General features: G+C 41.5%; 1 protein-coding gene across 5 annotated transcripts in view; it reads left to right on the top strand.

Annotated features, from left to right (window-relative positions):
- Window positions 1–25,905, top strand: part of LOC128687635 (uncharacterized) — a 110,405-nt gene that overhangs the window by 4,212 nt on the left and 80,288 nt on the right. For 4 of the 5 annotated variants that reach the window (XM_070084155.1, XM_053775186.1, XM_053775184.1 and 1 more), the window contains exons 2-4: window positions 13,768–13,832; window positions 17,334–17,536; window positions 22,265–22,439. In XM_070084155.1, the coding sequence (XP_069940256.1) occupies window positions 13,809–13,832; window positions 17,334–17,536; window positions 22,265–22,439 (402 nt within the window). In that variant the 5' untranslated portion in view covers window positions 13,768–13,808. Of the gene's footprint in view, window positions 1–13,605; window positions 13,655–13,767; window positions 13,833–17,333; window positions 17,537–22,264; window positions 22,440–25,905 lie in introns of those variants that run through there. The other variant, XM_053775187.2, reaches the window with a different exon arrangement.

The following is a 25,905-nucleotide window of genomic DNA, read 5'->3' as shown; positions in this document are numbered from 1 at the left end:
ACTACTGTCCTCTTTTGCAAAGATACATCCCTAGCTCTTGGCCCCCGAAGTCGATCTAAAGCCTTATTAACCACCAATTCTGAGTTCACCCTTCGGCCCTCCCTCTCATCTGCCATGTACACGATACCACATATTCTAAGTTGCACCACAACTGACCACCCATACCTTTTGCCCAACCCTCCCCCCCACCCATGTACCCACCTCCAATAATTTCGATTTTGCTTTATTGATGCACATGCCAGACTCTGTCCCAAAAAACTCAACCATCCATCCCACAATCCGCAAATCCTCCTCCCCTTTTAACAAAATCGTGGTATCATCTACGTACCCGACCACACTCGCTGCATGGTCACTGCTCCGCGTCCCACGCCTCGAACCACCATCCACCAGCTCATAAAAGGGGTTTTGCTTACAAGCAAAAAGCAGCTGGGAGAGGGGGCACCCTTGCCTCAAACCCCGTTCCATACGGACCGGCTGCCCCAATTTACCGTTTACCTGTACGCGTATCATAGCCGAGACATACAAGGTATCAACCCATCTTACAATCTCGTCTCCAAAACCCTGCTTCAATAAAATAAGCCTCAATAAATCTCTATCAACACAGTCGTAAGCATTTTGCCAGTCAAACCCGAGGACACCCCCCCCTTGACATTCCTCCAAAAATTCCCTAATACGTGCATGCCCGTCCCTCATGCTCCTACCTGGTATGCCTAGCTGTCCCTCGTGATTAACCAATCCCATAACCTTCCTCATTCTATTTCCTAAAACTTTTGCAAAGATTTTATAGTCCGAGCACATAAGAGATATAGCTCTATATGCACTCAGACCCCTCCCCCCTCCCTTTTTGGGCACCAACACAACTACCCCCGTACTTTGCGACATACCTAACCTCCCCTCCGCGAGCATGCAATTCAGTACATCAACCAAACAATGCTTTATACTTCCCCAATGCGCCCTATAAAAATCATTCGAAATGCCATCTATACCTGGTGCCTTTCCTTTACTCATACTAAAAATCGCCTCCTCTACCTCCTCCACTCGAATTCTACCTACTAGTACCGTTCTATCCCTGTCACTTACAACTTTTCTGAAATCCCTCCCCACCAGGCCACCCGCATGGACCCCCCCTACTCCCCGCAGTAGCTTTTCCCCAAACCATAGATCAGCATAAAAACTCATGCTGTCTGTGGTGAGGAGTACTTGACCCGGCAGGTAACCACCCAAACCCGTGCATACTTCCAATTGCAATAGGGACGTTGCCTGTTGTCTGACCCTGAACTTGCGCAAGACACAACCGGAAGGTTTGTCGCCCCAGAGCACTTCTTCCATACCTGCTCTGACTCGAACCGCATTAAAACGTTCATTGTGAATATCTGCAAGTCGACTACGAAGATGTTCAATGTCGTCATACCTACTACTTCCACCCTCCACATAGTCATCATTAAGCTGCGCCTCCAAATAGTTTTGTAGCCCAAACCTCCACCTTGCTTCCTCCTTTCCCCGCTTCTTATAATATCGCGCTATTCCGGGTTTGGCACGTGTTTCCCACCATTCCAACAAACATTCATCTGCCCTCCACATTTCCCAAATATTTTTCCACCAATCCTGAAAAGCGGACCCATCCCCTTCCCCCTCCAAGAGCCGCCCATTCAGTTTCCAATACCCTGAATAAACCCTGATCATTCCATCCCAGTCCAAGTCCGCTAGCACTGCACGGTGATCAGAAAACCCCAGATCAAGGGTCTGCACGTGCCCAACTCGAATTCCTTGTGTTGCATAAATCCTACCCAGTCGGGCCGCGTAACCTCTGCGCACAAGCGTATGTTTCACCCCCCACCCACCCCTCCCCACTACATCATAAACCCCTACATCCCCCAGCAGATTTCTTAGGACAGGTAGAACGCACTCCGCCCCCCTTGGCTCAACATCCCTATGGCGGATAATGCAATTCCAATCCCCACATAAGACCGAAATTAAAGGTAAACCCCGGATGTGAAACGTTAAAGCCTCCCTCACAAAGTCTATTTTAACTTTAGAGTTACTGTCTGCTGGCATATAAACTCCGATAAAACAAACTCTAACCCCACCCCAATACCCATCCACCCTTACCACCCTTCCATCTCCCCCCTCCTCCCATCCCAAGATGCTCCAAGGGCTGGACTCCTTCACCGCTATAGCCACCCCTCCCTTTAATTTTAAAGAATTACTCGCATACATTCAGTAGCCTTTCAACCATAACTCTCTACCAAATTTATAATTATGTTCTTGCATAAAACATACATCCACATCGTAACGATGCAAAAACCACTCCATCCACACTTTTTTAACTTCAGTCCTTAAGCCATTGGCATTAATAGTAACACACTTGAATTTACAAAAAAGGTGGTTTACCTCTGTTTTTGGGTCTTTCCTGTTCCCACTCGCACATTAGACTGCCCATCTTTGTCATTCGGCTTCTCGAGACCCCCCCCTCCCCCGCACTCTACCCTTATGCTGGGACCTTGAAACTATCCCTTCTGTGACAGGCGGCTCAGCCACTTTCGCCCACGATTTCCTCCCTGGGCGCTGTCCTGGTGTCAAGACATCGTCCATATCCGACGCTCCCGCCGAACGTTTGCGGGAGCTGCCATCCACATGCATCTCCTCGCTGGACGAAGCCTCCTGGTGAACCTCCACCACCACCTCATGCGTCCGTATGAACGTGGTTTTGTCCTGCATTTCCATGTTTGGGGATTCCTCAGTCGTTAACTCACGACACGCCGTCGAAACAACAGGACCATGTTCTGTTCCATCTAGAAGGTCCTGCAACACGTCTTCCAGCAACTTATCCTGTGGCAAAACCTCAGGCCCCACAGGATCCACTGTAAGCGTGGGCACGGTCAATGCATCCACAGACAGGGTGGCACACATCGTAGACTGCGTGTCCTCCTGTTGCATCTCATCACTCCATAGCTTGGGAACTTGCCCAGCCGAGGTACCAGGCTCAGTCACGAAAACCTCAGCCCGTAGGCCCACAGGTGACTGGTCCCGGGGGTGGCCAACCAGTCGACGGGGGCACTGGGTAGCCATATGCTCAAAAAGTTGCATAGTCTGCAAGTCTTCCTTTGGCCTTGTGTGAATGCAACACAGACCGTGTTAACTCTCCTGCCTTGTCGGTCCGCCATCTTGTGACTTGTAGTGGTCTGTGAAAACTGCACAGAAATCAGTTGAATCAGGAGCTACTGCGCAGCCTGTCCGCACGGCCCAATAGCGATGTGAACAATTACTGGAGTTATTGTAGGGGGAAGGTGATATTGCTGGAGTTATTGTAGGGGGAAGGTGATATTGTTGGAGTTATTGCAGGGGGAAGGTAATATTACTGGAGTTATTGTAGGGGGAAGGTGATATTGCTGGAGTTATTGTAGGGGGAAGGTGATATTGCTGGAGTTATTGTAGAGGGAAGGTGATATTGCTGGAGTTATTGTAGAGGGACGGTGATATTGCTGGAGAGTTATTGTAGAGGGACGGTGATATTGCTGGAGAGTTATTGTAGAGGGAAGGTGATATTGCTGGAGAGTTATTGTAGAGGGAAGGTGATATTGCTGGAGAGTTATTGTAGAGGGAAGGTGATATTGCTGGAGAGTTATTGTAGAGGGAAGGTGATATTGCTGGAGAGTTATTGTAGAGGGAAGGTGATATTGCTGGAGAGTTATTGTAGAGGGAAGGTGATATTGCTGGAGTTATTGTAGGGGGAAGGTGATATTGCTTGAGTTATTGTAAGGGTAAGGTGATATTGCTGGAGAGTTATTGTAGGGGGGGAAGGTGATATTGCTGGAGTTATTGTAGAGGGAAGGTGATATTGCTGGAGTTATTGTAGAGGGAAGGTGATATTGCTGGAGTTATTGTAGGGGGAAGGTGATATTGCTGGAGTTATTGTAGAGGGAAGGTGATATTGCTGGAGTTATTGTAGGGGGAAGGTGATATTGCTGGTGTTATTGTAGGGGGAAGGTGACATTGCTGGAGTTATTGTAGAGGGAAGGTGATATTGCTGGAGAGTTATTGTAGAGGGAAGGTGATATTGCTGGAGAGTTATTGTAGGGGGGGAACGTGATATTGCTGGAGTTATTGTAGAGGGAAGGTGATATTGCTGGAGTTATTGTAGGGGGAAGGTGATATTGCTGGAGTTATTGTAGGGGGGAAGGTGATATTGCTGGACAGTTATTGTAGGGGGGAAGGTGATATTGCTGGACAATTATTGTAGGGGGGAAGGTGATATTGCTGGAGAGTTATTGTAGAGGGAAGGTGATATTGCTGGAGAGTTATTGTAGAGGGAAGGTGATATTGCTGGAGAGTTATTGTAGGGGGAAGGTGATATTGCTGGAGTTTTATTATAGGGGGAAGGTGATCTTGCTGAAATTACTGTAGGTAAATGTTTTAGGGATCGAGATGAATTATTGTGATTATTATGCAAAATATAAAATAATTCACTGGATTCATTTTGTATACTTGTGCTTACTATAATAATACATGGATATCTGCATATACAGCAACGTGCATGTGCAGCTATAGGCATGCATAGCTGCATGCGTAGCTGCGTGCACATCTCCATGCGTAGCTGCGTGCACATCTCCATGCGTAGCTGCGTGCACATCTCCATGCGTAGCTGCGTGCACATCTCCATGCGTAGCTGCGTGCACATCTCCATGCGTAGCTGCGTGCACATCTCCATGCGTAGCTGCGTGCACATCTCCATGCGTAGCTGCGTGCACATCTCCATGCGTAGCTGCATGCACATCTCCATGCGTAGCTGCGTGCACATCTCCATGCGTAGCTGCGTGCACATCTCCATGCGTAGCTGCGTGCACATCTCCATGCGTAGCTGCGTGCACATCTCCATGCGTAGCTGCGTGCACATCTCCATGCGTAGCTGCGTGCACATCTCCATGCGTAGCTGCGTGCACATCTCCATGCGTAGCTGCGTGCACATCTCCATGCGTAGCTGCGTGCACATCTCCATGCGTAGCTGCGTGCACATCTCCATGCGTAGCTGCGTGCACATCTCCATGCGTAGCTGCGTGCACATCTCCATGCGTAGCTGCGTGCACATCTCCATGCGTAGCTGCGTGCACATCTCCATGCGTAGCTGCGTGCACATCTCCATGCGTAGCTGCGTGCACATCTCCATGCGTAGCTGCGTGCACATCTCCATGCGTAGCTGCGTGCACATCTCCATGCGTAGCTGCGTGCACATCTCCATGCGTAGCTGCGTGCACATCTCCATGCGTAGCTGCGTGCACATCTCCATGCGTAGCTGCGTGCACATCTCCATGTGTAGCTGCGTGCACATCTCCATGCGTAGCTGCGTGCACATCTCCATGCGTAGCTGCGTGCACATCTCCATGCGTAGCTGCGTGCACATCTCCTTGCGTAGCTGCGTGCACATCTCCTTGCGTAGCTGCGTGCACATCTCCATGCGTAGCTGCGTGCACATCTCCATGCGTAGCTGCGTGCACATCTCCATGCGTAGCTGCGTGCACATCTCCATGCGTAGCTGCGTGCACATCTCCATGCGTAGCTGCGTGCACATCTCCATGCGTAGCTGCGTGCACATCTCCATGCGTAGCTGCGTGCACATCTCCATGCGTACCTGCGTGCACATCTCCATGCGTAGCTGCGTGCACATCTCCATGCATGTATAGCTTCTGAAGCAGAGGCATAGTCATTGGCCTCCACTTCAGAATAGATATTAAAGCCAGCAAATAAAGCCCCTTAAATTACATCAGTATAATGACTGTCTTTGCAAACATGCAAGGTCTAAAGCCGTCAACAAACAAAAAAATCCCTTACATCAAGGGACTGCTCACGGAGTCGAATGCAATGTTTGCAGCTTTCACAGAGACCCACATAAAGGATCATTTTGACAACAAAATATGGATCCCAGGTTATAACCTATTCAGATGCGTCAGACTAAACAGGCAACAAGAGGAAAGGTCCCCCTCAAGGGAGGTTCCTTGACACTGGTGAGGGGCTCTTGATCTAGGGTATTGGATATATGTTCCGGTTCCCTGAATACCTTACATCCCCCCCCCACATGAGATGTATAATCCTATGGGTTTAGCGCTCCCCATGATTATAATAATAGCAAATGGGGGGGGGGGGTTGTATGCCAGTCTCTCATTTGCTCAGAACTACTAAACACCTCAAATGATGTAGTTGAAGTTTTGGCAGTAAAGATTGAAAACCAAAACCTTGTCATTGTGGTTGTATACAAGCTTCTGGATGAAACTTCTCAGCAATTCCAGGAGGACTTCACGAAGCTGGGTACCAGACGAAAGAAATAGCGGAGAATGTAGTGTGTGTGAGCGTTCAGTGAGGAACTGGGTGCAGCGTTTCAAGGTTGATGGTGGTGTTGAGTTAGCATCTGCCAAACCTCGGCCTGGCCCCTCCAAGAAGATGTCTGTTCATACCTTAACTGTGTTAAAGAAGCAGTTACTCTCTAACTGCTTCTTTAACACAGTTAAGGTATGAACAGATGTCTTCTTGGAGGGGCCAGGCTGAGGTTCGGCAGACGGTAACTTGACACTGCCACCAGCCTTTAAATGCTACACCCAGTTTCTCACTGAACGCTCACACACACAAACATTCTCCTCTGTTTCTTTCGTCTGGTGCACAGCTTTGTGAAGCCCTATAATTTGAGCTATAGTGTCAAGTGTTAAAGACTTCCTTTTAACCATAATCCAAGATGTATAGCCACAAAACCAAAGGAAACGCTGGACAAAAGAAGGGACGGATGAGACAAAAGTGCAACACTTCCTCTCACCACGGCAGCCATGCGAGCAATGAGAAGTCACTGTGAAGTGTGGTGGCAGGTTGTGACATCATGCTAATGGCTGCTACCCGACAGAATGCACTGACGAAAAAAGATCCCCCTGTATGGTAGGCCTTTGATTTTCATTATGCCGTGGTGCTCACCTGGCATAATGCTGTGATGAGCACTGTAATTACTGTCTTTGCAGTGTCACTCAGATATGACAGTTTAGATGTCACTCCAAACAACCAATATCCCAAACCCCTACTTTAAAGTGCAGGCATTATACTTTTCACCTCTGTGACTCTAGCTTGGCTAACATGCTCACATATACCTGCTTTATGTTCAAAGCCTTTGCAAACAAAACCTCTTATAGCCCCTCCCTCCATCCTTTTCTAGGATGACCCTACCCCTCCTCCCCTCCACTGCAGATTTCTACACCCTCCAAGTCATCCTATTTCACTTCATTCTCTTTAAATGATTAAACCACCTCAACAACCCCTCCTCAGCCCTCTGAATTATGCTTTTATTAACCCTTAAACGGTCCAAACGTATATATACGTTCACTCGCGTAGCACCCCAAATTTTTTGAGGAAAAAAGAAATCTTTTCTTTTAAAAGGAAAAAAGAGCATATGGTACCCAGGCATCCCCAATTATTTTAATATGGAACACAGTGAGTGCACACACCCATTCTCTCATGTCTAGGTGACTCAGGCTTAGTGGCAATGTTGAATGAATGACAAAGAAAACGTATATATACGTTTGGGGCGCTACGCGCGTGAACGTATATATACGTTTGGACCGTTTAAGGGTTAATACCAAACCACCACCTAATTTCCACTAAAATTCATCTGCATAATATTTACACTACACATTGCCCTTAGACATCTTTAGACATGACATCTCCACTACCTCTAGTCTCTTACTTGTTGCGGCATTTACAACCCATGCTTTACACCCATATAAGAATGTTGGTACCATTATACTCTTGTACATCCCCTTCTTTGCCTCCATGGATAACATTCTTTGTCTCCACAGATACCTCGATGCACCACCCACCCTTTTTTCTTCATCAGTTCTATGGGTTTTGTCCTTCATAAACCCAATGTGTATGTGTGCATATATACACAGCCTCTCCTCAATGATGGAGTTCAATTCAATTCAATTCAAGTTTATTCTCTATAATGGTTACAATGTGGGGTTTACAGGTTTTTGGGTATTTTGTGGTTTACACGTTTTAAAATACTAACATGGTCATAAGACCATGTCAGTCAATGAATTTGTCGCTAAGCAAGAATCGTACTATAATGGTAGTGGGTTTGTGTTAACCATCTTTGATATTATTGTAGTGTCACATCTGCACCATTTATAACATTTTTAGTATGTATATTTTTAAATGTTTATACAGTACAGCCTCTCCTCGCTTAGCGACGTATGTACTCATTTACTGACAACTTGGACTTACGAAGGGCTCTCTGACCAGTATGCATACCTAAATAATGTACATGTATATTAGAGCTGATTTCCTCTATTCTGTTTATTACGATATACAGTGAACCCTCGGTTATCGGCCGTAATCCATTCCAGAAGGTCGGGCTAAAACCGAAATATTTCCCCATAAGAATTAATATAAATCCAATTAATCCATTTCAGACATCCAAAAATATTAGCAAATAATGCATTTTTTAAAGATTAAGTACAGTGGACCCCCGCTTAACGATCACCTCCAAATGCGACCAATTATGTAAGTGTATTTATGTAAGTGCGTTTGTACGTGTATGTTTGGGGGTCTGAAATGGACTAATCTACTTCACAATATTCCTTATGGGAAAAAATTCGGTCAGTACTGGCACCTGAACATACTACTGGGATGAAAAAAGTTCGTTAACCGGGGGTCCACTGTATATAGTTTTACATTCAGAAAACGATGAGTACAGTGGAACCTCGGCTTACAAATTTAATCTGTTCTGTGACCTTGGTCATATCTTGATTTGTTCGTATGCCGAGTCAGTTTTCCTCATTTAAATTAATTGAAATGACATTAATCCATTCCAGCGGAATTCCTGCTCTTAGGAGGCACAACAAAATACTTCATTATGATGCTGATATCAACTCTACATCTTATTTATATATCACAATTCATCTAATTTCACCATCACTCAAGGAATGCACAATAGGTCCATCAGTGTTCAGCATTTCTTCGATATCAGCTTCCTGTAACTCCATTAGCACACAGTCAAGATGAGTAAATAGAACTGTTGACGCTTATTGCTTGGGTAGCGTTTATTCTGTTAGTAGGCTGGATTTGTGAAGGACCTGCCGAGTATGGGCCAACAGGCCTGCTGCAGTGTTCCTCCTTTTTTATGTTCTTATGTTGATGAGTGGAACAATCTGCCTAGTATGGTTATTGAGGCTGAAACTTTGGGTAGTCTCAAATTTGTTTTGGATAATTACACGAGTGAGAGTGGTTGGATGTGATTGGGACTTGCACATGAGTAAATAGAATTATCGAAGCTTATTGCTTGGGTAGCATTGAAAATTGAGTAGGACAAATATTCTGTTAGTGGGATGGATTGTGAAGGACCTGCCTAGTGTGGGCCAGCAGGCCTGCTTTGGTGTATTTATTATTACGTATATATTATAATAATTTATTATTATTATTATTTTAGGGAAGTGGAGCACAGATCCAATTCCCTTGATCAAGAGCCCCTCACCAAGGGACCTCCCTTGAGGGGGAAGTTTGCATCCTGAAATTTCTTTCATATCCAGAAGCAAAAAATCAATTGAGTGACTGTTCGTATCCTGAAAAATTCGCATGATGGGGCATTTGTAAGCCGAGGTTCCACTGTATATTCATTACTTACCTTAAAATATTTGTAGTCTTAATGTAGAGCAAGAGGTGAGTAGTATTTATTTATAGGAAGTCAGTGTAGGCAGCGGTAGATGTAGGTACAGTACACGTATGTAGCCCCCTTTGGGCTACACTACACAGCCATATTATTACCATGTTCACTGAGTTCAATCATTTCTAACAACTGCCTTTAGATGCCATCATAAACAAAGGGAGAAGTAATGAATAATTCATGCCGAGAATTGTAAACAAATGCATGTGAAGGGCGGTTACTGGGCGAGATGCCAGATTCAATTTTCTCTAATGCTGAATCAGAGAAAATGTAATGTTTGCTCTCCACTCAATAGCATATAAACATGCAATGTTTATATGCTGTGTGCTATTTAACGTGGTTTCTTTTATAATTTTGAAGAAAATATCATATATGGATTAATGAAAATGTCTATATTAACCTAAAATAAGACATTTAATTGCCCAAGAGTGATTATTATTAAACATACATCGCATATAAACATTGCTACACTCCCTGCCTTCCTGCTACACTCCCTGCATGCCTGCTACACTCCTTGCCTCTATGCCTGCCTGCCTCGAATTCTATCGTGTTTCTCACTTTCTTTACCAAAGGAACTTTACTAGGAACTTTCTTTGGGGCCATGGTTACTTATTTCACAGTTGCACTTAATCAATAATCACCAAAAACAATGGATTATAGTGAAATGTTTGGATGATTGAGCAGAAGCTTCCTCACTCGCCCAGACACACAGCCATGCTGACTCAGGAACAGGCAAGCTGCTTGTGGTGGATGCACCCAGTATGGCCTGTAAGTGAAATAACGGCCGATAACCGGAAGCCGAAAAACCAGCTGATAACCGAGTTGGCCGATAAGCAGAACTACCGATAATCTAGGGTCCACTGTACAGTACACTGCTGTATAAACATTTAAAAATATACCACAAATGTTATAAATGGTGCAGAAGTGACATTAAAACATTTTCAAAGATGGTTGACACAAACCCACTACCATTATAGTATGCTCCTCACTTAGCGATGAATTCGTTTACTGCCATGGTCTTAGGAATGGAACTCTGTTGTTAAGCGAGGTGAGGTTGTAGTGTACTGTATATTGTAATAAACAGAATAGAGGAATTCAGCTCTTAATATACATTATTTAGGTATGTATACTGGGCAGATAGCTTGTTGTAAGTCTGAGTCGTTGGTAAATTAGTACTTCACTAAGTAAGGAGAGGCTGTATATATCATACACATAGGTTTGCATGTGTCGTAGGAGGGGTTCTTGTAATATAAATTAGAGATGGAGTAATACACACCTGCTCGGCTCGGGGTTTGAGTAGAAATTGTGTCATTTGCCGGTACAACCTGTCTCACTGTTGCCTACACCATAACTGCCCCATTCCCATGGGTGGTGCTGGGGTATGAAGTTTCACAGGTCAGCATCACTGACATATAGTGACTCAGTCTTAACCATCGCATTCCTATGACACTACACGAGGTAATAGTATCATACTTAACGTAACATTGATGTGACATGTCCATGTATATAGGGGGAGGATTAAGAACCCCAGTGGAAATAAGCCACACTGATGACATCGCTTTATTGGATTTTCCTGGGTTACTGATTCTCCAGGTTAATAATCTGATGAAAATCTTCACACACACACACACACACACACACACACACACACACACACACACACACACACACACACACACACACACACACACACACACACACACACACACACACACACACACACACACACACACACACACACACACACACACACACACACACACACACACACACACACACACACACACACACTCACTCACTCACTCACACACACACACACACACACACACACACACACACACACACACACACACACACACACACACACACACACACACACACACACACACACACACACACACACACACACACACACACACACACACACACACACACACACACACACAACCACTCACACAGGTTGGTCAAGAAGTGGAATGATCTTAATGACAAAGTAGCAGATGGCTTCATACACATTAATGCACTCATTCTAGTTCAATTTTTTTTTAAACTGGTCGTTATCCACCAGTGTAGGGTACTCAAAGATGAAAGATACTATACATACCATATCACTCGTGCCAGAAGTTTGCATACCTTGATACACAGGGCCTCGCCCCATTTTCCCCAGCAATGTTACTGTACTCTGGCAGTTAGAATCAGGCATTTACCTGGAGTTTACCTGGAGAGAGTTCCAGGGGTCAACGCCCCCACGGCCCGGTCTGTGACCAGGCCTCCTGGTGGATCAGAGCCTGATCAACCAGGCTGTTACTGCTGGCTGCACGCAAACCAACGCACGAGCCACAGCCCGGCTGGTCAGGAACCGACTTTAGGTGCTTGTCCAGTGCCAGCTTGAAGACTGCCAGAGGTCTGTTGGTAATCCCCCTTACGTATGCTGGGAGGCAGTTGAACAGTGCTAGTGACACCCCTGCTTTTCATTGGGGGGATGTTGCATCGTCTGCCAAGTCTTTTGCTTTCGTAGTGAGTGATTTTCGTGTGCAAGTTCGGTACTAGTCCCTCTAGGATTTTCCAGGTGTGTATAATCATGTATCTCTCCCGCCTGCGTTCCAGGGAATACAGGTTCAGGAACCTCAAGCGCTCCCAGTAATTTAGGTGTTTTATCTCCGTTATGCGCGCCGTGAAGGTTCTCTGTACATTTTCTAGGTCAGCAATTTCACCTGCCTTGAAAGGTGCTGTTAGTGTGCAGCAATATTCCAGCCTAGATAGAACAAGTGACCTGAAGAGTGTCATCATGGGCTTGGCATCCCTCGTTTTGAAGGTTCTTATTATCCATCCTGTCATTTTTCTAGCAGATGCGATTGATACAATGTTATGGTCCTTGAAGGTGAGATCCTCTGACATGATCACTCCCAGGTCTTTGACATTGGTGTTTCACTCTATTTTGTGGCCAGAATTTGTTTTGTACTCTGATGAAGATTTGATTTCCATGTGTTTACCATATCTGAGTAATTGAAATTTCTCATCGTTGAACTTCATACTGTTTTCTGCAGCCCACTGAAAGATTTGGTTGATGTCCGCCTGGAGCCTTGCAGTGTCTGCGAGGGAAGACACTGTCATGCAGATTCTGGTGTCATCTGCAAAGGAAGACACGGTGCTGTGGCTGACATCCTTGTCTATGTCACATATGAGGATGAGGAACAAGATGGGAGCGAGTCCTTGCCTTGTGGAACAGCTTTTCACCATAGCTGCCTCGGGCTTTACTCTGTTGACTACTACTGTGTTCTGTTAGTGAGGAAATTATATATCCATCGACCGACTTTTCCTGTTATTCCTTTAGCACGCATTTTGTGCGCTATTACGCCATGGTCACACTTGTCGAAGGCTTTTGCAAAGTCTGTATATATTACATCTGCATTCTTTTTGTCTTCTAGTGCATCAAGGACCTTGTCGTAGTGATCCAATAGTTGAGACAGACAGGAGCGACCTGTTCTAAACCCATGTTGCCCTGGGTTGTGTAATTTATGTGTTTCTAGATGGGTGGTGATCTTGCTTCTTAGGACCCTTTCAAAGATTTTTATGATATGGGATGTTAGTGCTATCGGTCTGTAGTTCTTTGCTGTTGCTTTACTGCCCCCTTTGTGGAGTGGGGCTATGTCTGTTGTTTTTAGTAACTGTGGGACGACCCCTGTGTCCATGCTCCCTCTCCATAGGATGGTAAAAGCTCGTGATAGGGGCTTCTTGCAGTTCTTGATAAACATGGAGTTCCATGAGTCTGGCCCTGGGGCAGAGTGCATGGGCATGTCATTTATCACCTGTTCAAAGTCATTTGGCATCAGGATAACATCAGATAGGCAGATAATGCATGAATATTTCCTGAATGTGTATTTCATAAGTCCCTTAACAGTGGTGAGGCCTTTTGATGCAAAGAATTATATCTGCTCTCCACCTAATTACTTCAATCTTCAGGTGTTGTATTAACCTTTGTGATTAGAGATACAGTATCTTATGAATTTAATATTAATGGTAAATCATTGATGTTTTGAAATCATAAAGATGTTAACATTTATGGATCTTTTCAGATGGTGTCAGGGATAAGGGTGTATGTGGGACACCCAGAGAGATGAACAAATGTTATGGCCAGCAGGTGAGCACTGCACAATTCAACTTTTAGGAGCTGTAAGAATGGGTAATACATACTGCTAGGCATGTAACCTTTGATATTATATATTCATGCTTAATCAGACTTATTAGCATTTAAGAAATTTTGAGTTTCCCTTTGTAAATCATGTGGTAAATATGTGCAACAGTTTCACTTTAAGTGACACTGTTGCACAAATTATATACACAGTACTAGTAAAAACCTTGTTTTAATTCTGTTCATTTTTTCCTGAAGCTGCTCTAGAAGGAATTAGATTTATCCATACATATTTGTGTGTGTAAAGGTAGAAAGTTGAAAGTGAACATAGAAAAGAGTAAGGTGATGAGGGTATCAAATGATTTAGATAAAGATAAATTGGATATCAAATTGGGGAGGAGTAGTATGGAAGAAGTAAATGTTTTCAGATACTTGGGAGTTGACGTGTCGGCAGATGGATTTATGAAGGATGAGGTTAATCATAGAATTGATGAGGGAAAAAAGGTGAGTGGTATATGTGGTATATATTGAGGTATATGTGGAGACAGAAAACGTTATCTATGGAGGCAAAGAAGGGAATGTATGAAAGTATAGTAGTACCAACACTCTTATATGGGTGTGAAGCTTGGGTTGTGAATGCAGCAGCGAGGAGGCGGTTGGAGGCAGTGGAGATGTCCTGTCTAAGGGCAATGTGTGGTGTAAATGTTATGCAGAAAATTTGGAGTGTGGAAATTAGAAGAAGGTGTGGAGTTAATAAAAGTATTAGTCAGAGGTCTGAAGAGGGGTTGTTGAGGTGGTTTGGTCATTTATAGAGAATGGATCTTCATACGTATAAGCTTCTAAACTGTTGTGTTCTGAGCACCTCTGCAAAAACAGTGATTGTGTGAGTGAGGTGAAAGACTTGAATGATGATGAAAATGTTTTCTTTTTGGGTCACCCTGCCTCGGTGGGATACAGCCGACTTGTTAAAAAAAAAAATTAAAAATTAAATTGGGAATTACCAACAGGTCCCTAGATATTTTCAAGAGGAAACTTAAATTCCTCATGTTAGTTTTTCAGCCAGACTGTAGTTCATAAGTTGGACTGCTTTTAGCTATTATCAAAGTGTCCTTGGCCCTCTTCTCTTTCTCCTATTCATAAATGACCTACCAAATGCTTCACAATTACTCAAACCCACACTATTTGCAGATGACACTACATACGTCTTCTCTCACCCGAGCCCAGTGATGCTAGCCAATGCTGTAAATACCGAATTACAGAAAATGTCTACCTGGATGGGACTAACAAACTTACACTAAACATTGACAAAACCTACTTCATTCAGTTTGGTAACAGAGCTACAGATGTCCCTCTTAACTTAATGATAAACGGATCACCTATTACAAAGCTAACAGAGGGAAAATTCTTAGAAATCCACCTTGATAATACTTAAATTTCATACACATATACAACAAATTTCTAAGAAAATTTCCAAGACCGTAGGCATACTATCGAAGATATGGTACTATGTTCCACAGTCAGCCCTCCTGGCCCTATATCACTCTTATTTGCCCCTATCTTGCCTATGGAATTTGTGCATGGGGCTCAACAATAATTAACCATCTCAGACCACTAATTACCCAACAAAAGGCTGCAGTCAGAATGATAACAAATTCCCACTACAGGCAGCACACTCCACCAATATTCAAAACACTAAACCTACTCGCCATACAAAACATCCATACTTATTACTGCACCTATTACATACATAGAACACTTAACTCTGATATTAACCATTCCCTCAAACATCTCCTTGCCAACCTCAACAGTACACATGACCATAACACAAGGCACAGATCACTCTTTGATGTTCCTCGTGTCCATCTCACGCTGTGCAAAAACTCGATGCACATAAAAGGCCCTAAAATCTGGAATTCATTAACTGAAAATATAAAAGAAACACTACCTGTTTATAAATTCAAGTCTCTTCTCAAAGATCACTTACTCACCCAAAACCAAATAAATACTGAATAACTGAACCTTATAAATTGTATATCTTAAATGTTTCTCACAATTATATCGCATAAATGTTAAACCTGAGACCCAATCTAACTTTATTTTTTAAATACACTACCTAACAGAATACTCCATTCTACTGAATGTACAGCAATGCATGCAACCATATGACCTGTGTTTGTAATACTCATTTGTGCTTTATTGTTATCTGTTTACAATAATGTTTTATCACTGATTTCATCATTGCTTAGTTAATCTTAAGTTAATTTTAAGCCTGCCCGTAATGCTATGCATACAAGTGGCTTTGGCACGCTGCTCTTACCTGTATTTTTTGTACCTCTGTATGTATGTTCAAATTATTAAATAAATAAATAAAAATAAAAATCAGGCCATCCCCTGGGAGGCCTTGTCTGGGACTAGGCCATAGGGTCATTGAACCCCTGAGCACACACTGGATAATCTCTTCAGGTAGTCCATCTTGTTAGTACTGGTGGTACACTAGTTTATTTCAGCATTGCAGTAAGTCATTGGTTTTCTTGAATGTTTATTAATTACAACATCTGACAGAATAGAATGTCTAAGAGGGTATAGAAATTTAGGGTAGAAGGAAGGAGTGGTAGGGGTCATCCCACGATCAGGGTAAGTTGCAACATGATTTTTATGGCTTGATATGCTGTTGGAGTATGAGTAAGGTAACATTTACGAAAGGGCTCAGGGAAACCAGTTAACCAGACTCAAGTCCCGAAAGAGGGTCATCTGAGCTGTGAATTCAGTGGACTTTTGACAAGGCAGCCATTGAATAAATAATGGCGAGTGGTTTTTTTTTTTTCGGATGAGGTGGGGAGTCCCCCTACTTTTGTTGTATTTAAAAACAACTTTGTTTAGTATCCAGTACAAGAGCTCTAGCAACTGTTGTACTGTTATGTATGTTCTTGGATTCTTTACTTGCATTACTATATAATTAAAGTTTTCCTTCTGTCATTTTTGTAGTATTGTACAGTAGTTTATTTACAGAGAAAATACAGTACCCTGTAATTTAATAAAGCTTCACCATGTTTAAATCTTATTAGGTAGAAACAGAATAGTGTTAAATTTTTCAGTTTAATAACATTGAAAGTTAGAATAATCATACTGGTAAATAATTTATTTCAAGGAAGTTAATTACAGAGATACCACAGCTTTTAAAAATTAAGTTTTGCAGATTGTACTTATGTTTGTGAATTAGCAAATAACAGTGAAAGCAAAACATTTGTGTAGTTGAGTGATTATGGGATTATGATAAACTAAATTTATGGTTAATGAAAATAATCATTGGTGTTGTGCCCAGATACAGTATAAGAACTAAGCATTAAGCAGTATAATGCTAGTAGGCTTTGAGCTAATTGATGTTCATATTGCACAATAGCTGTTTAATATTTTAGATTTGTATTATTGTGTATATTCAATATATGATCAGGGCTGAAGTTCTCATTTCTTGATATAATAGGTTCTGTTTCTTATTTTTGATATATTCAGGGGGGTGATTGTGTAAATTGTGGAGTTAGCACATCTGCACTACGAAGTGAATTAGAGGTGCTGAAGCGACGCTTGCTGGATCGTGACGTAGCTATAGTACAACTGGAAGCGCAGATGGCACAAGACAGGCCTGATCATTACCCACAAGGTCAGGTGACTGTCCTGAGAGCACAGTGTGATCACTGGCAGGATAAATATGATAGGTAAGAATAACCTTATCTTGTTAATTAGGGGGAAACCCCTTTGTATTGAAAGCTCTTGATCCTCTCCACATACACAGATTATCTCTGTTTATGCTGATACTTGTCAAAGTCACTCAGATGTTTATTTCACACTTAATTCTTAAGACAACAATGACTACATTAAAGGCTTCAATAATGGTTTTGAAAAAATTTAATTTGATTTTTTTTTTTTTTCCACATTTATGTAGCTGATAGTGTAATCATAGAAATAAGGTTCATGCTCATGGTTTTTAATGTATTTATTACCACTTCCATCTCATTGTTTGATATGGTTTTTAATTCTCATAGTGCATTGCAAGATATCCACTTTTTTATTATTATTCCCATCCCTTTATGATTACCTACGTGTAGTTACAAGAATGTAATAATGTTGGTAGAATTACCGACAATATGTCAAGTAAAAGGACACAAGTGCAACTAATGTGACATTTTATTGTGGCAACGTTTCGCTCTCCAGGAGCTTTGTCAAGCCGTTACAAACAGTACACGGACACAGAGGGTATATATAGGCTCAGAGTGAGGTGCAATACTAGTGGTAGTAGTAATAGTGACATAAGTTGTAGTAGTAATACAATAGGGTAGAGCAATTAAGTCGTACATGAGTAAAAGGATATAAAAGCTATTACTTGGGTAACATAAAAATAGGTTAGACAAATATAGACTGGATAGAGAAGGCCTGTTTCAGTGTTCACTCTCTGTAATGTGCTTTGTGTAGTATTAACAGGAGAGACTATGTGATGGCAGGGTTTACTGTTTTCAGGAGGATTCTTGCTAAGACTTCAGAGATGGTGAAGCTGCCTTTGTTTTGTTTAATCCTATTCGAAACTGCGATTAGTGCTGACTCGAGGCACTTGCGTCTGCAGAAATTAGTTTCTTTGATCACTAATTGGGCGTCCCTGAATTTCATGAGATGATTGGAGGAATTTCGGTGTTGTACACAGGCGTTCAAGTTATCGTTCCTACATGCGTAAATGTGTTCATTGAGGCGGGTGTCGAGGTTTCTTGCTGTTTCACCTACATAAATCTTGTCGCAGCCTCCACAGGGTATAGTGTAAACTCCTGCATTGACTGGTTCGTGGTGCTTTGATTTTGTCCTGGTCAGATCCTTTATTGAAGTCAAGATACTAAGACCAAAAGAGGCATCATCATCGGGTTTTTCCTAAGAGCATACCGAATTTGTAGTCCTGAGTTTCTCGACGAGGAATGTACATACCTGAGTTACATTTTTCTTCCTTTTTCATCAAAGACTGCAAGAAAAGAGCTCTTCAGATCATTAATTCTCCACGCACCAGCACCACTCCTAACAAAGTTATAATTCTTCCCAACAGCCAGGTTGCACTGAACGTTTCTAAAGTAGTACTTTCACAAGCTAACACCAGAGTCGCCATCGCTTCCAGCACTTCAGTGAAGGATCTGACCAGGACAAAATCAAAGCACCACGAACCAGTCAATGCAGGAGTTTACACTATACCCTGTGGAGGCTGCAACAAGATTTATGTAGGTGAAACAGCAAGAAACCTCGACACCTGCCTCAATGAACACATTTACGCATGTAGGAACGATAACTTGAACAACGCCTGTGTACAACACCGAAATTCCTCCAATCATCTCGTGAAATTCAGGGACGCCCAATTAGTGATCAAAGAAACTAATTTCCGCAGACGCAAGTGCCTCGAGTCAGCACTAATCGCCGTTTCGAATACAACTAAACAAAACATAGGCAGCTTCACCATCTCTGAAGTCTTAGCAAGAATCCTCCTGAAAACAGTAAACCCTGCCATCACATAGTCTCTCCTGTTAATACTACACAAAGCACATTACAGAGAGTGAACACTGAAACAGGCCTTCTCTATCCAGTCTATATTTGTCTAACCTATTTTTATGTTATCCAAGTAATAGCTTTTATATTCTTTTACTCATGTATGAGTTAATTGCTCAACCCTATTGTATTACTACTACTACTACCACTAGTATTGCACCTCACTCTGAGCCTATATATACCCTCTGTGTCCATGTACTGTTTGTAACGGCTTGACAAAGCTCCTGGAGAGCGGAACGTTGCCACAATAAAATGTCACATTAGTTGCACTTCTGTCCTTTTACTTTACACAGTTACATGAATAGAGCTTTGCTCATGGTGTTGTACCCCAGTATTGAGATTCATATAATTTTTTTCAGTAGTTTATTACTCTGTAAAAAAATACTACCTAATATTCTTTCATCACTTTTTTTTTTTTTACCATTATGGCTCTCCTCTTCTTTGTTTATAGTATACTAATAAGTTATCTATCCATTTTTCTAGTATTCTTGTATGATGGATGCACATTTTCTCATAATGTACTTTTGTGGGCCTTGTGTATTAGACCGTGAAAGTAAATTTGTCTGCATCCCTTATGATTCTTGGTTAAAAATTTGCATCTACTATTTCAATTCACTAAAGGGAAAACAGCTGTCAAGAAAACAGACTTTATGTTCATTTCTAACATTTGTTGAGTTTGAAATGTTGTCATTGTGGTGCTATTAGTGTCATAAAAGTGAAATGAAGTGGCATAAAAGATTATTTTATGGTTTGATTAATTTGAGTCCTTTTCAATATTTTTTAAAATTAATAAGTCTTAATGGACTGACAGTAAAACATAATTACCTGTAATTTATTGCTGGATTAGTCATTTTAATTACTTTTAAAAAATTTTCATAGGTCTTGATTTATATAAGACTTGATTTGAATAGTGACTAGTTTTTGCACTGCTCAACCTGCTGCATTTGCAAGAAGCTGCGTACTAGATAGCTAATGAATAGATAGCTAAAAAGTATTTTTGTTAAATGGTAGATCAACTTTTATTACTTTGGATTGTTCAGTGAGTTACTGCACCACAAAACAATTTGTTTAATATTAGGTTCAGTGCTGTTGAAGTTCAGAAAATTATATTAGGTAAAAATAATTTGAATTTGTTGGTAATATTAGTATTAGAAAATACAGCACTAAAAACTTGACTATTTCTTTCTTTCCTAAATCAGATTAAAATGTCATTTCTCTTCATAAAACTGGTTGAAACGGTATAATTAGCAGCTCGTTATTAACCTACAGTTTAGAGCGGAAACCTTGTACAATGCTTGGGTCGACCCTGAACCATTATTATAATCATCAGATAATAGTCCAAGATGAACCCAAATATTATTTAAATTTTTTCTTTCCAAATTGTGGGTTAATGGTGAATTTTTCCAGTCACAGTATGTATTGTGACTTGTACTTCATCATAAGCATAATTTTCAAAGTAAATTAAATTTAGCCAGTCGTGACCAGGGCTTGGTTAAGTTTCCAGGTCTCATACCAGTTATGACCTTGAGAAAATTATTGGTGTCTGTAGATGTCTGGTAAATAATATGAATGAATATATGTCCTTTTGAAAAGTAATCTGTTTCTTCAATTTCATAGAGTTCAGATTAATAAATAATGATTATGTCACCAGGTTAACAGGATTTTAAAGGTAAGGTTTGCTATTACCTCCTTCCTCTATTTGTTTTTGTATTTACCCCATTTTTCTAAATTAGGATTTTAATAGATATTAATTAGACAATTTTCTCACCCTTTAACTTTTTTTTTTTTTTTTTTTTTTTTTTTTTTTTTTTTTTTTATTTTTTAATTTGGAGGTTAACTGTGCCTCAGATTTTTTTACTAGCTAAAGCCCTGGTCTTGACAAATACTTTACATATTTTTACTGGACAAACAATATCCCAGAATGTAAGATAATCTTTGAATTTTTTTTTTTTTTTTTTTTTACAAGATAGTTATTGTGCTACATTTATCAATACACATTTCTCTCCCTGCATATGTACTTATATATTTGTCTCAAATGGTCCGTCACTCTTGAGCCTCCCAATAAAGGTGGGCATCACCTGCTTGCGTACACACACGTACACACGTGCACACACACACATACACACACACACACACACACACACACACACACACACACACACACACACACACACACACACACACACACACACACACTCACTCACTCTCACACACTCATGCACTCACTCTTGTTACATTTATTTTAATTACTAAATCATTTCCTATTTTTCTTTAATTAACATCAGTCTTCCTATGCATTTCACTCTTTTTTATTATATATCTTTATTATGTGCTGTGTTTTATCTAGTACAGTATCACTGTATTAAACTTGGTTAATCATTGTGGTCATCATCATGCATTATTCTGATGCCTCTTTGACACACATTGCTATTGTACACAAGACACTTTTTAACAAATACATAATTCAGAAACAGCAGTTTGCCTTTTTTTATCACTTCATTAAAGACACTATAAAAAGTAAAAACTCCTAGAAGCCCCTTGTTATTACTGCCAAATGTTGATACAAATAATGAAAATAATAAGCAGCACATGGAGACACATTTAGTTATTTATAATCTGAATTTCACTTGAATTTACACAGGCATGGCAACTACTCGTTGCATGGTAAATGTCTTTTTGTATAGATCCCATATTTGGATTTCAGAATGTTAGTACAGTATTGTGATAAAAATCTGAAATGTAGATTTAATAAGAGATTAAAGTGAACTTGTGCAGATGCTTAAGCTCACTAAATTGTATTTGTATCAGGAAGTTTATTGTGAAGTGGTTGCATTTTAGTCACTCTGAGTCTGGCTTTTCTTAATCCGCAGGCTTCTTGAGGCTCATAAGCGACTTCAGAAAGTGAACCAAGGGCTTGAAGACAAGCTTTTGCGTCTGGTGGATCGCACCGAGAGTGAGAAGTCCACCTTGGCTGCTGATACAGCCAGCCTTACTACAGCCCTCACCACTGCTGCACAGGCTATCAATAGGCTTAAACAGGAGAATGTAAGTGTGATGTAAAATGATAATTATTTTTAGACAATTTTTTTTTTTTTTCAACAAGTCTGCCGTCTCCCACCGAGGCAGGGTGACCCAAAAAAGAAAGAAAATCCCCGAAAAGAAAATACTTTCATCATCATTCAACACTTTCACCACACTCACACATTATCACTGTTTTTGCAGAGGTGCTCAGAATACAACAGTTTAGAAGCATACACATATAAAGATACACAACATATCCCTCCAAAATGCCAATATCCCAAACCCCTCCTTTAAAGTGCAGGCATTGTACTTCCCATTTCCAGGACTCAAGTCCGACTATATGAAAATAACCGGTTTCCCTGAATCCCTTCACTAAATATTACCCTGCTCACACTCCAACAGATCGTCAGGTCCCAAGTACCATTCGTCTCCATTCACTCCTATCTAACACGCTCACGCACGCTTGCTGGAAGTCCAAGCCCCTTGCCCTCAAAACCTCCTTTACCCCCTCTCTCCAACCCTTTCGAGGACGACCCCTACCCCGCCTTCCTTCCCCTATAGATTTATATGCTTTCCATGTCATTCTACTTTGATCCATTTTCTCTAAATGACCAAACCACCTCAACAACCCCTCTTCTGCCCTCTGACTAATACTCTTATTAACTCCACACCTTTTCCTAATTTCCACACTCCGAATTTTCTGCATAATATTTACACCACACATTGCCCTTAAACAGGACATCTCCACTGCCTCCAACCGTCTCCTCGCTGCTGCATTTACCACCCAAGCTTCACACCCATATAAGAGTGTTGGTACTACTATACTTTCATACATTCCCTTCTTTGCCTCCATAGATAACGTTTTTTGACTCCACATATATCTCAACGCACCACTCGCCTTTTTTCCCTCATCAATTCTATGATTAACCTCATCCTTCATAAATCCATCTGCCGACACGTCAACTCCCAAGTACAGTGGACCCCCGCATAGCGAACGCCTTGCATAGCGAACATTCCGCATAGCGAACGCTTTGATCGCTAAAATTTTGCCCCGCATAGTAGACAAAAACCCGCTCAGCGAACTTCGTCCGAGACGCGTCCAATGTGGGCCCTCAGCCAGCCTCACATGTGCCGCCCGTCCCATTGTTTACCAGCTAGCCTCCGCGGTAACATTCAAGCATACACTCGGAATATTTCGTATTATTACAGTGTTTTCGGTTCTGTTTGTTGAAAATAAGTGACCATGGGCCCCAAGAAAGCTTCTAGTGCCAACCCTGTGGTAAAAAGGGTGAGAATTAGTATGGAAATTAAGAAAGATTTTGAAGGGTTTGGGGCTAACCCTGAGAAGCCTATGCCAGTTGTGGAATCCATTGTGCCTACTTCAAAAATTAAGGAAATGTGTGCACAGTGGGTTGAACTGCAAACCTTTATGGATGAAAATCACCCTGACACAGCTGTTGCAAGGCGTGCTGGTGACTATTTCAATGACAATGTTATGGCCCATTTTAGACAAATCGTAAAGGAACGGGAGGTACAGAGCTCTATGGACAGAAAGAAGTCCAGTGACTCTGAAGCTGGTCCTAGTGGCATTAAAAGAAGAAGGGAAGTAACCCCGGAAAAGGACTTGCCTCCTCAAGTGTTAATGGAAGGGGATTCCCCTTCTAAACACTAACACTCTCTCTCCCCTCCTCCCATCCCATCAATCATCACCAGATCTTCAATAAAAGTAAGTGTCATGTAATTGTGCATGCCTTTTTCAGTTTGTGTGTACTAAAATTAACATTTTTTTGTGGTAAAAAAAATTTTTTTTCATACTTTTGGGTGTCTTGCACGGATTAATTTTATTTCCATTATTTCTTATGGGGAAAATTAATTCGCATAGCGAACATTTCGCATAACGACCAGCCCTCTTGCACGGATTAAGTTCGCTATGCGGGGGTCCACTGTATCTGAAAACATTCACTTCTTCCATACTCCTCCTCCCCAATTTGATATCCAATTTTTCTTTATCTAAATCATTTGATACCCTCATCACCTTACTCTTTTCTATGTTCACTTTCAACTTTCTACCTTTACGCACATTCCCAAACTCATCCACTAACCTTTGCAGTTTTTCTTTAGAATCTCCCATAAGCACAGTATCATCAGCAAAAAGTAACTGTGTCAATTCCCATTTTGAATTTGATTCCCCAAAATTTAATCCCACCCCTCTCCCGAACACCCTAGCATTTACTTCCTTTACAACCCCATCTATAAATATATTAAACAACCATGGTGACATTACACATCCCTGTCTAAGACCTACTTTTACCGGGAAGTAGTCTCCCTCTCTTCTACACACCCTAACCTGAGCCTCACTATCCTCATAAAAGCTCTTTACAGCATTTAATAACTTACCACCTATTCCATATACTTGCAACATCTGCCACATTGCTCCTCATATACCTTTTCTAAATCGTAAATGCAATAAAAACTTCCCTGCCTTTATCTAAATACTGTTCACATATATGCTTCAATGTAAACACTTGATCTACACATCCCCTACCCATAAATAACAAAAAAGGCACAATACCGTGACTGGAACGATACACAAATAACCCGCACATAAAAGAGAGAAGCTTACGGCGACGTTTCGGTCCGACTTGGACATTGACAAAGTGTGACTTTGTCAATGGTCCAAGTCGGACCGAAACGTCGTCGTAAGCTTCTCTCTTTTATGTGCGGGTTATTTGTGTATCCCCTACCCACTCTGAAACCTCCTTGCTCATCCGCAATCCTACATTCTGTCTTACCTCTAATTCTTTCAATTATAACCCTACCATACACTTTTCCTGGTATACTCAGTAAACTTATTCCTCTATAATTTTTACAGTCTCTTTTGTCCCCTTTCCCTTTATATAAAGGGACTATACATGCTCTCTGCCAATCCCTAGGTACCTTCCCCTTTTTCATACATTTATTAAACAAAAGTACCAACCGCTCCAACACTGTATCCCCCCCCTGCTTTTAACATTTCTGTCATGATCCCATCAGTTCCAGCTGCTTTACCCCCTTTCATTCTACGTAATGCCTCACGTACCTCCCCCACACTTACATTCTGCTCTTCTTCACTCCTAAAAGATGGTATACCTCCCTGACCAGTGCATGAAATTACTGCCTCCCCTTCTTCCTTAACATTTAAAAGTTCCTCAAAATATTCTCGCCATCTACCTAATACCTCCATCTCCCCATCTACTAACTCCCCTACTCTGTTTTTAACTGACAAATCCATACTTTCCCTAGGCTTTCTTAACTTGTTTAACTCACTCCAAAATTTTTTCTTATTTTCATTAAAATTTCTCGACAGTGCCTCTCCCACTCTATCATCTGCTCTCCTTTTGCACTCTCTCGCCACTCTCTTTACCTTTCTTTTACTCTCCATATACTCTGCTCTTCTTATAATACTTCTGCTTTGTAAAAACCTCTCATAAGCTACCTTTTTCTTTTATCA

This window comes from Cherax quadricarinatus, chromosome 11, assembly GCF_038502225.1.
Source record: "Cherax quadricarinatus isolate ZL_2023a chromosome 11, ASM3850222v1, whole genome shotgun sequence".
Lineage (NCBI taxonomy): Eukaryota > Metazoa > Arthropoda > Malacostraca > Decapoda > Parastacidae > Cherax > Cherax quadricarinatus.
This window is presented reverse-complemented; position numbering and strand designations above follow the sequence as displayed.